General features: G+C 44.1%; 1 protein-coding gene across 1 annotated transcript in view; it reads left to right on the forward strand.

Moving 5' to 3' along the window:
• The first annotated feature begins 639 nt into the window (after positions 1-639).
• The window catches only part of PCK2 (phosphoenolpyruvate carboxykinase 2, mitochondrial), a 32,239-nt gene continuing 14,021 nt past the window's right edge, over positions 640-18,857 (forward strand). The window contains exon 1 of the mRNA XM_077469433.1: positions 640-818. Within this exon, the coding sequence (XP_077325559.1) occupies positions 790-818 (29 nt within the window). The 5' untranslated portion in view covers positions 640-789. The remainder of the gene's footprint in view (positions 819-18,857) is intronic.

An 18,857-nucleotide genomic window follows, 5' to 3' on the forward strand; every position in this document is an offset into this window, starting at 1 on the left:
GTTTGAGAGATGGATCAAAAATTTTCCGACAACGAAATCCGGTCGCCGATCGTGTGTAGACAATTCCGACGGACAAAGTGCCATGCATGCTCAGAATAAATTACGAGATGAAAGCTATTGGCTACTGCCCTCTTTATAGTCCCATCGTATGTGTTCTACGTCACCGCGTTCATAACGATCGGATTTTCCGACAACTTGTGCGACCGTGTGTATGCAAGACAAGTTTGGGCCAAAATTCGTCTGAAAAAATCCGACGGATTTTGTGGTCGGAATGTCTGACCGTGTGTACAGGGCATAAGAGATGGAGGTAAGCGTCATCAGGCAGAGCTGGGGGGGGGGGGGGGGACACATGGGATTGCCTGCACACTGTTTTGGGATACAGGGGATGCAGATTTTTGTGTAACACCCCGCCTCCCGATGTCTGCTAGAATTTAGCTGGGTGGGGGAGGGGCACGACCAGGGGCTTGGCTGCCAGCAGCCAATAGTCACCTAGAAAAGTACCGGCTATTCTAGGAAGTTAGGACCTAGGAGGGGGGAGGGGACAGAAAATGGTGACTTGATGACATTGGTTGTTTGTGCTGTGACTCTGATACAGGATGTATAACACACTTAGAGGCAAATAAGACCTTTGGTCTAATTTCACCACCCCAAACCGGTATTCATGTTGTCCTGCCTCTTAATGTGTCCCTACCCCCAGTCCCTCCCTGTTTGCTGTATCCCCACACCTCCCCTTTATCCTCATCTTCTAGGATCTGGGTGACCCACTGCTGTCTCCTATCTGCTGCTAAGATGCCAACCTTCTCTGTGCGCACTGTGGGGTAAGTGAATGGGCTGGGGAGAGCGAGATCAGCACACACATGCATTAAATCCTACACATAACAAAGATATTCTTCACATAACTTCATTCATGACTGGAACTCATTTTTCGATTACATGCATATATATGTGGGACATCATGAGGTCATAACCAGGGCTTTGTTCTCAATGACAACTATGGGTACACCATCCAGTCATATGTGTACATGTAATAAGGGGTCATCTAAACCAGTGTTTCTCAACTCCAGTCTTCAAGGTGCCCCAACAGGTAATGTTTTCAGGATTCCCCTCAGATGAAACCGCTGTGGTAATTACTAAGGCAGTGAAACTGATCAAATCACCTGTGCAAAATAATGGAAATCCTGAAAACATGACCTGTTGGGGCGCTTTGAGGACTGGAGTTAAGAAACACTGATCGAGATGCATAAGATAAAGTTAACGGCAGATGGCAATAGGATTATATGTGATATCAAATCATTACCATCTAACTGCGCATGATCATATATAGTTCTAAAGCTGGCCACGCATCGATCAAAATTTGGCTGGTTCAGCAGGGACTGAAAAAATTTCAGTCAGTGTGTGGCAGCCCCTGCCCTGCCATTTCATTGGCTTCTGTGGAAGGGACATGTTGGAAACTTTGTCTCAATCTGTGGCTGTTTCTGATGATCAATGTATTCTGACAGTGGCTGGTGCTGTTATCAGAATACAATGTCTTGGAAGGAAGGGGGGGGGGGGTACCTGTATCCAACTAACTTCTGTATCCAACTAACTTCTGTGGATGGAGGTGTCTGTAAAGCTGATCATGAGGTTTTTTTTTTTTTCATTCGTGCAGTAGGTTGAATGTAAAAAAAAAAAAAAAAAAACTGACCTGATTCAATGTGGATGGGGGAATCCTCCCAGCTGCGTCATTGTATTCTGACAGTGGGGAGACTCCCTTGACATCAGAATACATAGATCAGCGCTGCAGCCTATTTCATATAGTGCTGATCGAGTTGAAATATACCGACAGCACTGAAAAGAAAGAAGTTGGTCAGTAGATCAACTTGTGTTCAACCACAGTGCCCATACATGGATCGAAATTTGGTCGGTCCCTGCTGAACTGGCTGAATTTTGATCCATGTATGGCCAGCTTTTCCTTTCTATCTACAACAATGAGTTATCCCCCAAAGGGACATTGTATTCTCATAGCGGTATGCGCAGCTGTCAGAATACTCTGATCATTGTATGGCGAGCTTTAGTGTACGTTTAAAGTCATTGTAAAGGATCTTTTTTATTGTTTTGAATAACAAACCTATCATACTTACCTCCACTGTGGAGCTCGTTTTGCACAGAGTGGCCCCGAACATCCTCTTCTGGGGTCCCCCGGCGGCTCCTCCCCGCATCAGATAACCCCCTAGGAGAAGCCAGACTCTGCCCTGGGTGTGCCCACGTCTTTGGATTTGATTGACAGCAGTGGGAGTCAATGGCTGCACTGCTATCAATCTATCCAATCAAGAGACGGGACCCCGTGGAGAGAGGGACAGCGCATCCCCACGAGGCGATGAAGGGGCTCAGCTAAGTAAAACGGAGGGGGGCCTGACTGATGGGTTTTTTTTTTTCACCTTAATGCATTAAGGTGAAAAACATGAGGGTTTACAACCCCTTCAATATGGGGGTGGAATCTACAGCTGGCAATAGATGGTTTGAACAGAGGCGGCTCTAGACTTTGTGAGGCCTTAGGCAAAACTTAGACATGAGGCCCCACTCACACCCATAATGGCAAAAATATTTTAAAAAACTATTAAAAATTAACTGTATAAATGCATATATTAACTTAAATCCTATGAATTCACAGTTGCTATAAATTTCTCTAACCAATTATTTTTTAATCAACTATCATAACATAGGGTGGGTGGGTAGGTATGATTATATATATATATATATATATATATATATATATATATATATATATATATATATATATATATATATATATATATATACATATATATATATATATATATATATAGATATATATATATAGATATATATATATATATAGATATATATATATATATATATATGTTACACGCACACAGATATAGATCAAATTGTGCAGCTGCCTACTTATTATTCTCTGTGCTGTCTGTCTTGTAAATGTAAAATAAATGTGTCAACAAACTTATTCTTGCATATAACCTGTTTAATGCAACAAGGATGCAACAAGTGATTTTTTTTACAAAAATGGAAAACATAAAAACATAGAAATATGTAACTTGGCATATTTGCTCAGTAGTGCATGGAACATAATAGGTGTAAAGTGCAATATTTCTCAAGTAAGAAAATAACTCAGTTTCTTGTTTTCTTTAGCAAAACATCAATAAAATATAAAAAAAACCTTAAATTGGAAGTTTTGTCAGAAAATTAAGTCCTGGTAGATTTAGTGTCTATACTGTTTAAAATGTAGTAGTAGTAGTACACTGTCTCACCCCACTTTGCACTTCCTTAGTTGCTCTCCATTTTTAGACACTGTTGAGTTTGTAGAGGCCAATCTGCTGACAGCCTTAAAGTGACATTAAACTCTCCTATCCTATACAGCCAAGGAAGCTGCTTCTGTTTGATCTGCAGCTACCATGGTGCTGCTCCAATAAATGCCTGTCAATTCTGTACACGTGTCTATTTACGGTGCCTGCAGGAAAACAGCCTGGTGTAAGAGTGCCCTATTAGAATTCTCAGGCACTTACTGAAAGTCAATCAAAACAAAAACAAACAAAAAAAAACTTTGTTTCAATATACAATGCCACAATACATGTGCTAACTATAGTTGGGGCTCATACACAAATCCCCTGGAAAGTTTTAACAGTAATACATTTTTTTTTAATGTTTCAATATCAGAAGTTTCAAAACATTCTCCTACATTTGGCAGTTGTAAATTCATCTATCACAGATGAATAATTTAATTTTGAAGCCAGATCACGTTCAATGGACAAAACTGCTAAGGCAGATAATCTCTCTTGGCTCATAGTTGATCTTAAGTAAGTTTTTATTAATTTTAGTTTTGAAAAGCTCCTCTCAGCTGATGCAACAGTAACTGGAATTGTTAAGATGACTCTCAATGCAATATAGATGTTTGGATAAACGTCAGTTAAATTGTTATCAATGAGATATTTCAAGGAATCGGACATATTCAATTTTGGAGGTACAGTACGCATACACATTCGTAGCTCTTCATACAATTCCAGACCTCTTATGTCAGAATCAGAAGAATTAGGTAAAGTAAGTAGGGCTTCAAGTTCTTTGCAGTCTTCTAATAAGTCTTTCTCAGATTTCATGCATAAAGAGGAGATATCATATAAAAATCCAAAATTGCTGACATAGCTTTTTAAACCTTCAAAGCGAGGCTCAGCACTAGCACGAATCTTGTCGACAATAACATTGAAATATTCTGCTCTAAACCTGTCTGCAGGGTTAACAACTGCTTCATCTGGACACTCATAATCAAACATTCTTTTGGTCCTGCGTATCCTGCACTGTCGAAATTCTTTTGGAATGTCCATTTCTTCAGCAATTTCTCTGGCAGTAACAATGGCAGAATTAAAGCCATGTTGGCGATATTCTTTCAGCCAGCACAGGAAGGCCTCCAAATGTTTTACTGCAGTGTCCAGCTGCATACAAGACTTTTGCCACACCTTGCTGATAAGGTTGATTTTTACTAAAATCTCATACCATACAATTAATGACAGAACAAACTCGTATGACAAAATTTCTTCTTTTAGTGAATTACATTCACTACAGAAAGCAGGATCAGCATTCATCTGTGTCATCTCTTCCAGGCACTCAGCAATTTCTTTTAGCTGGTAACGGACAGCCTTTACACTCTCGACTCTGCACTCCCATCTGGTTTCTGACAATGGCTTGAGGGTAATATTTACCTTCTCTTTTAAAATTGCCCATCTATTGGATGAGCCAGAAAACAATGTGTAAAGTCTTTGCAAAACGCCAAAAAATAATTTGGCTTTTACACAAGATGCTGCTGCATCACCCAGAACCAAATTCCAACTATGGCAACCACAGGGTGTAAAAAAAGCTAAAGGATTGATATTTAATATCCTAGTTTTTACACCACTTTTCTCCCCTCGCATGTTTGCTCCATTGTCATATCCTTGACCACGGCAATTTTTGATGTCCAAACCTGATTCCTCAATTTCCAGCAGTATGGTTTTAGTTAACTCTTCAGCTGTCGTTTTCTCAACTGGTAAAAATCCAATAAAATGCTCTTCAACATCTCCAGATATTTCATCAACATGTCGTAATACCACAGTCATCTGTTCAATGTGGCTCACATCCCTAGTGCAATCCAGAATTATGGAATAATATTTAGCTTGAAGAATTTTTTCAATTACTTTTTGCTTGACAAGTTTGGCCATCAATGAAATTAGTTCATTTTGTATGTTTTTTCCCAAGTAATGGTTGTGAATACGTTTCGCTTCAATTCGTTGCAAGTGTTCACGAAGAACAGGATCAAACCTTGCACAAAGCTTTATTAGATCGATAAAATTGCCACTATTCTCTTCCTCTAAATTATCTCTGTGTCCTCGAAATGGCAAGTTATGGCATGACAAGAATTGAACAGTGGCTATAAGCCTTTCCAGAATTTCATGCCAACGTTGCTTTTCCAGGAGTATTTGCTTTTGCACCGATGCATCAATAGTTTTCCCACATCTAAATCTTTTCTCAGTTTCCATCCATGTGATGATGTTCTTTAAGTGGTCAGAACTGTGTTCATGCAAACCAAGACGATTGCTCAGGTTCTTCCAGTCATTGCAGCCATTAGACACTAAAGCGCTCCCTAATGGTGAGAACAAACGACAGGCAAAACAGAAAACACAGTCCTTGCTTTTGGAATAAACTAACCAGCGCCGGTCTTGTGTTTCCTTGTTGCTTAGAACCCTGGTGTAATGAAAGGTAGAAAAATGTCTTTTTCCACTGTCTAATGGAAAAGTTAAATTTTCTTCCCTTACTGGTCCTTTCTGTATAAAACAGATTCGGTCTTTATCTTCCACTGGAAAAGTCCATTCTCCAGGATCATAACTTAGAGGCTGATATGTAGACTCTGATTGCTCAGAATCAGGAACACTAGGTCTTTCTTGAATTCCTTCTTCTGCGCTACCCCAAATGGCATACGATTCAGATTCAACAGAAGTGCTTGGCTGTGAATCATCTTCTATTTCAGTCAAAACTGATTCCATCGTCTCGTGTTGATGCTCAGGCACCTCTTGACTTGTATTTATCTTGCCTGTCTTCAAAAACTTATGCATAGAGCCACGTAGCTCTTGTTTGCATTCCTCAAAAGCAATATTCTTTTTTCTTTTTTGGTGACCAGATTCAAATTTTCGCCCTTTGTCACGTTCTCTTCCACCTTTTTGCATATTTGTTTTAAATTTATGGAAAACTAAAGTAAATTCTGCTAATCTAGTAATTACACACAGTGTACTAACACACAATTTTAGAACAAAATAAACAAAATGGTAAAAAGACCAATGCTGGAACAGAATTTAATTGATTGAAGTGATTTCTGCTTCTGGTCTCTCAATTGGTCAAACTGTTTTCATGCTAAATCACTTGCTGTTGTCACACCCTTTATAAGCAAACAAATTCACTGGTTAACAAGGGTACTTGCATAATGAGTTTTTCAGTGTATATCTGACAAAAAGCTAAGAGGCAGTCCAATCCAGTTAAGAGGTAGTCCGATCTGTGGGACAGTCAAACCCAGCTGAGGGACAGTCAAACCCAGCTGAGGGACAGCCAAACCCAGCTGAGGGACAGCCAAACCCAGCTGAGGGACAGCCAAACCCAGCTGAGGGACAGTCAAACCCAGCTGAGGGACAGCCAAACCCAGCTGAGGGACAGCCAAACCCATGAGGGATAGTCAAATCCAGCTGAGGGATAGTCAAATCCAGCTGAGGGATAGTCCAATCCAGCTAAGGGAGTGCGACAGTTCAATCCAGCTATGGGACTGTGACAATCCAATCCACCTAAGAGACAGTCCAATCCAGCTAAGGGAAAGTCCCAGATAAGGGACAGTCCGACCCAGATAAGGGACAGTCCGACCCAGATAAGGGACAGTCCGGCCCAGCTAAGGGACAGTCCGGCCCAGCTAAGGGACAGTAACAGATAAGGGACAGCCTGACCCAGCTGAGGGACAGTCCAATATAGCCGAGGGACAGTCCAATCAGATGGGGGACAGGCCAATCAAGCTATGGGAGTGCGGCAGTTCAATCCAGCTATGGGACTGTGACAATCCAATCCACCTAACAAACAGTCCAATCCAGCTGAGGGATAGTCCAATCCGGCTGAGGGATAGTCCAATCCGGCTGAGGGATAGTCCAATCCGGCTGAGGGATAGTCCAATCCGGCTGAGGGATAGTCCAATCCAGCTAAGGGAGTGCGACAGTTCAATCCAGCTATGGGACTGTGACAATCCAATCCACCCAAGAGACAGTCCAATTCAGCTAAAGGACATTCCCAGATAATGGACAATCTGACCCATTTAAGGGACAGTCAATCCAGCTGAGGGACAGTCCAATCCAGTTGAGGGACAGGCCAATCCAGCTATGGGAGTGCGGCAGTTCAATCCAGCTATGGGACTGTGACAATCCAATCCACCTAACAGACAGTCCAATCCAACTAAGGGATAGTCCAATCCAGCTAAGGGAGTGTGACAGTTCAATCCAGCTATGGGACTGTGACAATCCAATCCACCCAATACACAGTCCTACTCAGTTAGGGACAGTGTGACCCATCTAAGGGACAGTCCAATCCAGTCAAGGGTCAGTCCAATCAGATGAGGGACAGGCCAATCCAGCTATGGGAGTGTGACAATCCAATCCACCTAAGGGACAGTCCGACCCAGCTGAGGGACAGTCCGACCCAGCTGAGGGACAGTCCGACCCAGCTGAGGGACAGTCCAATCCAGCTGAGGGACAGTCCAATCCAGCTGAGGGACAGTCCAATCCAGCTGAGGGTCAGGCCAATCTAGCTATGGGAATGTGACAGTTCAATCCAGCTATGGGACTGTGACAATCCAATCCACCTGAGAGACAGTCCAATCCAGTCAAGGGTCAGTCCAATCAGATGAGGGACAGGCCAATCCAGCTATGGGAGTGTGACAATCCAATCCACCTAAGGGACAGTCCGACCCAGCTGAGGGACAGTCCGACCCAGCTGAGGGACAGTCCGACCCAGCTGAGGGACAGTCCAATCCAGCTGAGGGACAGTCCAATCCAGCTGAGGGACAGTCCAATCCAGCTGAGGGTCAGGCCAATCTAGCTATGGGAGTGTGACAGTTCAATCCAGCTATGGGACTGTGACAATCCAATCCACCCAATACACAGTCCTACTCAGTTAAGGGACAGTGTGACCCATCTAAGGGACAGTCCAATCCAGTCAAGGGTCAGTCCAATCAGATGAGGGACAGGCCAATCCAGCTATGGGAGTGTGACAATCCAATCCACCTAAGGGACAGTCCCAGCTGAGGGACAGTCCAACCCAGCTGAGGGACAGTCCAATCCAGCTGAGGGACTGTGACAATCCAATCCACCTAAGGGACAGTCCAAACCAGCTAAGGGACAGCCCAATACAGCTATGGGAGTGTCACAGTTCAATCCAGGTATGGGACTGCGACAATCCAATTCACCTAAGGAATAGTCAAATCCAGCTAAGGGACAGTCCCAGCTAAGCGACAGTCCAATCCAGCTGAGGGACAGCCAAATTCAGCTATAGGAGTGTTACAGTTCAGTTCAGCTATGGGACTGCGACAATCCAGTACACCTAAGGGACAGTCCAAATCAGCTAAGGGATATAGTCATAGTCTGACCCAGCTGAGGGACATAGTCCAACCCAGGTGAGGGACATAGTCCAACCCATCCAATCCAGAAAAGGTACAGTCCCAGCTAAGGGACAGCTAAGCCCACCTGAGGGACAGTCCAAACCATGACACAAGAGAAGGTCAGAGACTGTGTATGAACAATGATACAGGAGATGGTCGGAGACTGTGTATGGACAATGATACAGGAGATGGTCGGAGACTGTGTGTCGACAATGATACAGGAGATGGTGAGAGACTATGCAGACAATAATACAGGAGATGGTGAGAGACTATGCAGACAATAATACAGGAGATGGTGAGAGACTATGCAGACAATAATACAGGAGATGGTCAGAGATTGTGCAGACAGTGCTACAGACGATGGTCAGTGCGGACAATGATACAGGAGATGGTTTTATTATGGTAATGACAAGCAAACTCTTACCTGGTTAACACGATATCAAACGTTGGAGCCACAGACAGGGAGCTGACAGACAATCACCCCAGAAAGATGCAGGAGATGGTCATAGACTGTGCGGAAAATTATACAGGAGATGGTCAGAGACTGCACAGCCATGATACAGGAGATGGTCAGAGACTGTGTGTGGACAATGATACAGGAGATGGTCAGAGACTGTATGTGGACAATGATACAGGAGATGGTCAGAGACTGTGCGGCCATGATACAGGAGGCAATCAGAGACTGTGTGGCCATGATACAGGAGACGGTCAGAAACTGTGCGGCCATGATACAGGAGACGGTCAGAGACTGTGTGGCCATGATACAGGAGACGGTCAGAGACTGTGCAGAAAATGATACAGGAGACAGTTTTATTATGGTAATGACAAGCAAACTCTTACCTTGCCAACACGGTATGAAAAGTTGGAGCCACAGACAGGGAGCTGACAGACAATCACACCACAAAGATACAGGAAATGGTCAGAGACTGTGCGGACAATGATACAGGAGACGGTCAGAGACTGCGCGGCTATGATAACAGAATGAGCATAATTGATAACTTATCAGTGTAATGCTTCTTCATCGTCAGCAGGTTTAGGGAGAGGGTAAATAAAACTGCTGTATTACTTAATTGTAATAAAAAAGGTGGTACTGTCACACCATTCTGTACTGTCTGGCAGAGGAATATGAATCACAAAAATAGCTGCACAGAATTATAAATCTTTTGGTGGAGGAAACATTTCACATATGTGTGTGAATATGTGTGTGAAAGCAGAACTGCAGCAAGATAATGAATTAAAATAATTAAAATGAAAAAGAAAATAATCCCTCCAGTTTGAATGACAGCCAGCCTCATTCAACGGCATTCAACTGGAATGTACATGCCCTCAGCCTGTCATTCAACAAGTAAGGAGAAGGGCACAATGATGATCCCATCCAGTGGTGGCTGGTGCTCAAATTTTTTTTGGGGGGGTGCAAACTGAAAAAAAAGCAGCAATTGCAGGCTCACTGTGCCCATCAAACACAGCCACTGTGTCATCAATTGCAGCCACTGTGCCATCAATTGCAGCCACTGTGCCATAAAACACAGTCACCAAGCCCATCAAATGCAGCCACTGTGCCATAAAACGCAGCCACTGAGCTCATCAATAGTTGTCACTGTGACAGGGTACAGTACAGACAACGATGATGAGACCAATAGACAGAGATTGGGTACAGTACAGACAGACAGCATGTCTAAGACGGAAAGGATGGAGTGTAATGGAAGCTAATAAAAAGTAATGGAAGTATTGGATAGGAAAGTTAGGAAAAGGTGAATATGATCCAGAAAGGAAGAGTCACCCATAATACTAAGCTTTTGCTGACTCGCACATTGTGGATCATGTTACAGGAAATGGATAAAGATATGGCTTGTGCCATGATGGGCCCATTAGCTACTAAGGTTCATAGAGAACCAACCTTCAGTATGGTGGAACTATTCTAAGCCCCTGTACACACCGACTGAAAATGTCCGATCGGACTGCGTTGTTGGATAATCCGACCGTGTGTGGGTTTCATCTGACTTTTTCTGTCGGAATGTCCGACCAACAAAGTTTAACAGCTGGATATAAAATTTTCCGACAACATGATCCGATCGGACTTGGTCCAATCGTTTGTAGAGAATTCCGATTGGACAAAGTGCCCAGATCAAATTACGAGATCAAAGCTATTGGCTACTAGCCGCAACGTAGTCCTGTCGCAACGATCGAACGTCATCACGTTCCGAACAATCGGATTTTCCAACAACTTTGTCCGACCGTGTGTATGCAACACCAGGGCTAATTCTATTGATCTAGCAAAAGGCATACCAAAACCTCAGTAAAGCAGATGACAAGTTATTCTTTTTTTTTTGGGGGGGAAAATAAAAGTGTCTTGTTAATCACTTGCTTACTGGGCACTTAAACCCCCCTCCTGCCCAGACCAATTTTCAGCTTTCAGCGCTGATGCGCTTTGAATGACAATTGCGCGGTCATACAACACTGTACCCAAATGAAATTTTTATCATTTTTTTCCCACAAATAGAGCTTTCTTTTGGTGGTATTTAGTTACAGCTCGGAGTTTTATTTTTTACTAATAAAAATTACAATAAATCATGTTTAATAGTTTGTTATAAAATTTTGCAAACAGGTCATTTTTCTCCTTCATTGAAATGCACTGATGAGGCAGCACTGGTGGGCACTGATAGGCACGGTTAAGGTGGCACCAATAGGCACAGATAAGGCGATACTGATAGGCACAGAAAAGGCAGCACTGATGGGCACAGATAAGGCGGCACTGATGGGCAAAATGGGCACAGATAAGATGGCACGGATGGGTGGCACGGATGGGCACGGATAGGTACCACTGATAGATGGGACTGATGGGCACTGATAGGTGGCACTGATAGGTGGCACTGCTGGGCACTGAGGGGCAGCACTGATGGGCACTGTTAGATGACGCTGATGGGCACGGATATGTGGCATATGAGGTGCAGCAGTGTTGTTGAGGCAGATTGTGGGCACTGATAGGTGGCACTGTGGGCACTGATAGGTGGCACTATGGGCACTGATAGGTGGCACTATGGGCACTGATGGGTGGCACTACAGGCACTAAGGGCCGGTACTGATGGGTGGCACTTTTACTTTAATTAGGTTGCACTGGCAGGGGGCAGGTGGGTACTGATAACTTGGCCGTGATCGGGGCCGATCATGGCCGCCGGTGATCGGCTTTTTTTTTTACTGGCTCTGTTGTGATCACATGATCAGCTGTCATTGGCTGACAGCTGATCACGTGGTAAGGGGTCGGGATCGGCCCCTTGCTCCGATCCGTGATCAGGCGAGTCTCATAGACTCGCCGATCACAGAGCTCGCCACGCGCGCCCCTCAGGGGGCACACAGGCCGCTCGTGCACGGGACGACGTCAATAGACGTGGTCCCGGGAAAGCAGGTCCACGCTGTAGCCGTCATTCGGCTATAGCGCGGATCTCAAGCGGTTAAAGATACATGAATGAATAGGTCAACATTTTCAAAAGATTCATTTCAGAAAAGAAGCACTTTGCCATGAATGCAGAAAACAATTTAAACTCCTCCAATAATTCATAATAGGACTTGTGGATGCATTGCTGTAGTTTTTTTCACACGCACACACACACACACATATATGTATATATATATATATATATATATATACATATATATATATATATATATATACACACACATACATATATATATATATATATATATATATATATATATATATATATATATATATATATATATATATATATATATATATACATATATGTGTGTGTGTGTGTGTGTGTGCGTGTGAAAAAAAACTACAGCAATGCATCCACAAGTCCTATTATGAATTATTGGAGGAGTTTAAATTGTTTTCTGCATTCATGGCAAAGTGCTTCCTAAGTTCCTTATATATATATATATATATATATATATATATATATATATATATATATATATATATATATATATATATATATATATATATATATATATATATATATATATAAATATTAATATTAATTTATAGTTAGAATACCTGCTCCTGCTCCTCGCCTCGGTCCCCTGCTAAAGCCAGCAGGACAGGGAGGAGCAATACACGATGTTCTCTCTCTGCTTGCAGCAGTGCAATCTGGGAGTTGTAGTCTCACTGTCTCTGCAGAGCACAGGCACCAGATGGCCCTATTGAAGTCTGTGTGCTGTGCTCTGTTGGAGAACTACAACTCCCGCCATGCATTGGGGCCGCCATCGCTGACTTGGGGAAAGGCTGGAGGACGGCGCTGTGGCAGTGGAGCCTGCTATTGGATGCAGGCAGCTTGAGCCATGCCCAGCACCACCATCCACCATGATAGATTGTAGTCCCGCCTCGTCTGCCGCCGCGGATCGCGGCGGTGGCACGCCAGAAAGCACCGTGCACGAGTCAGCTCACCATGCGCAGAGCGCCCGCCGCCCGCTCACCCTGCCGCTTGCGAGTGCCGCCCAGTTACATAATGATGATGATGATGACAGTGAGTCAACACACAGACACACTGTCACACAACAACCGTAAATGCAATATGCAAATTAGGCAATCGCGCGACGGCGAGGCCCTTTCTGTGGGCGAGGCCTAAGGCAATCGCCTAATTTGCCTAATTAAAGGGCCGCCTCTGGGTTTGAATCTTGAAGAGTTTAGTAGGAACCAGCCGAGATTTTAACTATCTATGGGCAGGCTGAATGTACCTAAATTAATCCATCGATCGACTTTGGTACAACCTGCATGAAAGGTTTGTCATGCCATTATGCCAGGGGCTATAGCCACTAGAGCAATAATTGCTGTATGTTTTCCCAGCTGGGATGGCTCCCTGTTTCCCACCCCACCCCACCCCCCCCCTCCCCGCTAGGAGAACACAAGAGCTCCACAGGAGGGATTACCCCAACACTGACTGTATTGACGGGCGTATTAAAAGATTTTTTCTTTCTTGCAATCCATGGTCGCGGGAAAGAAAATCGCACCATCTATGACCAGCTTAAGAGTTGCTGGTCATTAGGGATGAGCTCAGGCGCATGGAACACGTGCAGCGCTGCGCTAATCACAGGCAGTGAGACATTGCCCGATCTCTGCAGCCACGCATTAGGGCATTGTCTCACTGCCTGTGATTAGCGCAGCGCTGCACCAACTTCCCGGCGGGCTCTGCGCGTGTTCCATGCAAACACACCTGAGCTCATCCCTACTGGTCAACAGGAACTGGATGAAATTCAAGTTGTAGGAGACCCAGACAACCCATTTGCCTGACATCCTACAATCTGAAAGTCGCAGGATCCGGGGGATGAATTGTCATCCAATCAGCTGCAGGCACTGTTTGTGTATTCTGACAGCCGCAGATGAGGGCTGTCAGAATATAGTAGCCAGCCAGCCAGGTACATTCCTTCATTCAGACTAAACCAGAATACATAGCTAGGGGCAATTCATACAGACCTCTCACAGTGAATGTCCAGCTAAAGCTTACGCTGGTTTACTTTTGATCTACCTCTAGCTACTCTGATGAGCAGAGATAGTGTTTGTCTAGGGATAACCAGAATGGAACTGTCAGCTATAGGTTTTCTGGAATTTAGTACACAGAATGCGGTGATAACTGGTCATGTTGGGTTAGCAGCTGAGCCCTCCAGCAGCAGCAGTCATGGTTATGATAGGGTTTCCACCTCATCCCTTTAAACCCAAACACGTATTAATTATACAGGTTCTGTGGCTGATTAAGGTGGTAATTAAACTCGCTTAGTGCCTTACCTGCATTCAATTAGCCACGGAACCTGTGTAATTAATGTGTTCGGGTTTAAAAGGCTGAGGGGGCAACTCTAGGTTATGAACACCCCAATCCTGAAAGGCAGCTTTGCTTATTCTTATGGGCAAGGTGCTGTCATCTACAGTACACAAAAGGTAACTGGCACTTCTTAGCTGTGTGCGTCTCTGCTAAATGTCGCCACTTCATAGAAAGCATAAGCAGGAGTATAATTATATATAATCATTGTCTCACGTTCAGTGCATAGGCTCAATTCAGCAACAGTCAATGTAGTACTATTTATACACGATTTCCATTTATAATATATACTGTATATACTACTCTGATATTGTCCGATTTACACCACCACATACAATTAGATAGGGTCAATTCTTGCACACAAATAAGGCAGATTGCAGTCATGATGGCTCTGCTGGCGTCCAAGTTAAATTGAGCATTTTCTATTTTCAGATATCTCCTAAACTAATCAGCCAGGGAAATATATTGCTATTGTACATGTGAACTATGGACCTTAGACTGTAAGCTCCTTGAGGGCAGAGACTGATGTGTATGTACGATATATGTAAAGTGTTGTATGAATTGCCTCCGTTATATTCTGCACTTGCTGTATATACTGTACCTGTAATAAAAAATTTACTGTCAAGATTAAAGGTGCCAGAAATGGTTTTCAAAGCATACAATATGTGGAGCCTTGTGTTATCTACTAGGACAGTGTTTAGAATCTCTGCCTTGCAGCACTGGGGTCCATGATGCAAGTCTCATCCAGGACACTGTCTGCATGGTGTTGCATGTTCTCCCTGTGCTTACACAAGTTTCCTCCAGGCAGTCTGGTTTCTTCCCACACTCCCTATGTGTGTGAGATAGGAACCTTAAGCTAGCCATAGACTATTTGAATCTCAGCTAGTCCAGGGACTGCCCAAGATTCAAGTCTCATCCAGGACACTGTCTGCATGGTGTTGCATGCTTTCCCTATGCTTGCATGAGTTTCCTCCAGGCATTCTGGTTTCTTCCTACGCTCCCTAGTGTGTAAGTGTGTGAGATAGGGACCTTAAGCTAGCCATAGACTATTTGAATCTCGGGCAGTCCTTGGACCGGCCAAGATTCAAGTCTCGTCCAGGACACTGTCTGCATAGTGTTGCATGCTATCCCTATGCTTACATGAGTTTCCTCCAGGCAGTCTGGTTTCTTCCCACACTCCCCTAGTTAGTAGGTATGTGTGTGAGCTAGGAACCTTAAGCTAGCCATAAACGATTTGAATCTCGGCCGGCCCAGGGACTGCCCAAGATTCAAACCATTTATGGGTAGGATGATTGTATCTAAGTTGACCGATCAACTGGGGTACAACCAGCATGTCGGATTTTGCATGCGATTTTATAAGCAGCAGCTATAGCCACTAGCAATAACCACCCAAAGAACGTATTGTGGCCGATTCAGCCGGAATCAGATGAAATTCAATCTCTGCATGGAGTGCCTATGGCCATCAGTATACATGCCCAGGTGCAGGATGTGAATGTATATCCTCCATTGATCTTCTGCACACAGTTGTGAATATTCAGCACCGAACCCTGCACATAGCATCAAAGGTGCACTCAGAGCTGACAATGACCAGTGAATAATGACCTCTTCCAGCAAAAGATCTATGGCTTCCCCTTAGGGCATGTCATCACATTGCTCCTGAAAGAATTGACAGCCCCTGTGGCTGCTAGAGGAGGCTGTTGCCATATTGTCAGACTGCTCTGTGCATAGTGATTCTGTATGGACCCACCAGCTTGTACATTCCAATGCCAGGTCATACAGACTGTGCAATCTTTTTCTGCATCTCTTATTTCAGTCATCCATATAACAATGTAAAGTGGGAAGGCATGGACTGGCAGATCTTAAATCATTCCCTGTGTCTAAGAGCACCTTTGGGCCACTAGATGTCTCTGGTGGCTGCTGAGGTTCAAGGCTATGGCCCCATGAGTACCAAATGCAAAGAGCATCCTGAATTTTTACTAACTAGCTTTCAGGCTATTATCACCCCCAATGGAGGGCACACCAAGAGAGCTATTGAAGTGAATGCCTAGTGAGGTTTGAAAACTGCATGCAGTGTTCAGTTTGAGGCCTGTCGCATTTGTTTGATGTCATAAACCTGTACCTTCCCAGGGTTTGGGAGACATTCAGTAATGCCAAGTGTCCCAATCTTGTGTCCAGGGCTTCCAAAAAGCAGTAGATACATTGACTGTAAATTTTATTCCCACTGAGTCAGCGCTGTAATAACCTAAAAATGATATTGTTATTATAGGATTAGCAGCGTAAGGTCATGCACACATTTGTGGGCTTAATATGCCAGAGATTTTTTGCATTTCCAGTCTTGCACTAGAAGTGGCAGTGGATCCATACCTCCTAAAGTACAGACACAGAGGGGCTGCCACGTCATTGAATTTGACAGCAGCAGGAGCCAATGGCTGGGCTGCTATCCATCTATCCGATCAGGACCTGAGACACCGGCTGGAGCTGGTGTGCTCATCCTCATCGTTGGAAAGACCGGGTTCAGGTAAGTAAAAGGGGGGGCTCTGTGGGGCTGTTGTATCGCAGGAGGTTTTTCACCTTAATCACTTGCTGACCGGCTCATGCTGATATACGTCGGCAAAGGGGCACAGGTGCGCGAAACAACGTACCCGTACATCGCTGCGTCATCCGCGGCTAGCGGGCACATGTCCTGTGTACTCAATGTCCGCTGGCGGCCCGCGATCCTGGCACGGAGAGGCAGAACGGGGAGATGCCTATGTAAACAAGGCATTTCCCTGTTCTGCCTATCAACATGACAGGGATCTACTGCTCCCAGTGATCGGGAGCAGTGATCTGTCATGTTCTAGTGAGCCCATCCCCCCTACAGTTAGAACATGCTGAGGGAAGACAGTTAACCCCTTGATCGCTCCCTAGTGTTTCACCCCTGCCCGCCAGTCACATTTACACAGTAATGAGTGCATTTTTATAGCACTGATCCCTGTATAAATGCCAATGGTCGCAAAATAGTGTCAAGTGTCCGATCTGTCCACTGAAATGTCGCAGTCACGATAAAAAACGCAGATCACTGTCATTACTAATAAAAACAAATTATTAATAAAAATGCCATAAATATATCCCCTATTTTGTAGAGGAAAGTATGTAGAAGAATACATATTGGCCTTAACTGTGGAAGAAATGATTTTTTGAATATATTTTTGGGGCATATTTATTATAGCAAAAAGTTAAAATTATTTCTTTTTTTTTTTTAATTGTCGCTTTTTTTGTTTATCGCATAAAAACCGCAAAGGTGACCAAATACCACTAAATGAAAAGAACATCAATTTTGTTTGGGTACAATGTCGCACCACGGCGCAATTGTCGGTTAAAGCAACGCAGTGCCGTATCGCAAAAAAGGGTTTGGTCAGGAAGGGGTTAAATCCTTTCAGGGCTGTTTAAATGCATTAAGATGAAAAACCTTGAGGGTATACAACGCCTTTCATTTGGCAAGCTGAAGTTAGAAGCCCATTGGTTTCTATGCACAGCTGCACCAGATTTTGCACTCTCCAGTTTTCGGAAATCAACCCTACAGTTGTATGCCTGCTACTTTCTGAGACTAGTTTCACACTGGGGCGGGCGTTGGTGATAAAGCAGCGATATTTTTAGCGTCATTTTACCATCATTTGTGGTGCTATTTGGCCGCTAGCGGGGAGGTTTTAACCCCTGCTAGCGGCCGAAAAAGGGTTAAAACCACCCGCAAAACGCTGCTGCAGCAGTGGTTTGGCTGCGCCGCCCCATTGTTTTTAATGGGCAGGGGCGCTTTAGGAGCAGTGTATACACTTCTCCTACAGCACTGCAAAGATACTGCTTGCAGGACTTTTTTTACCGTCCTGCAAGCGCACTGCTCCAGTGTGAAAGCACTCGGGCTTTTACACTGGAGTGAGCGGAGAGGCTCTTTATAAGTGCTATTTTTAGTACTGTAGCGCCAGTAAAGCGCCTCCGTGTGAAAGTAGCCTAATGCTGCCCTTGCACATTTAATGTTGGGTCTGCACGCTGGCGAGACGTTGTATGATAAACTATCAGAACAGAACAGGGCGTGCTTGCTCTGTGATATAGAAAAGCCATCTGTCTGGGATCCTATTTATTCACAGTACATACTCAGACAGGGGTCATGGGCAAATATAGGGTACAGTCTAAACTAGGGAAATGCTTAATACATGTTTATCCTGAGTTTCTGCATATCTTGTCAATGACCTTAGCTCTTTGTACGTGTTGTTTATCGAATGCAGGGTTAAAGGTCACTAAGGCTGGGCTGTAATTACAGAGCTAAGCAAAACAAGATGAACGGGTAAAAGTTACACGAACACATCACACATACACCAGTCAGCCATAATAGCCTTTTGCAGACTGACATAGAAGAGTGCTACACT

The sequence above is a fragment of the Lithobates pipiens genome, unplaced genomic scaffold (genome assembly GCF_037356315.1).
Source record: "Lithobates pipiens isolate NorthernLeopardFrog02 unplaced genomic scaffold, aLitPip1_a1.2 Scaffold_11, whole genome shotgun sequence".
NCBI classification, from domain to species: domain Eukaryota; kingdom Metazoa; phylum Chordata; class Amphibia; order Anura; family Ranidae; genus Lithobates; species Lithobates pipiens.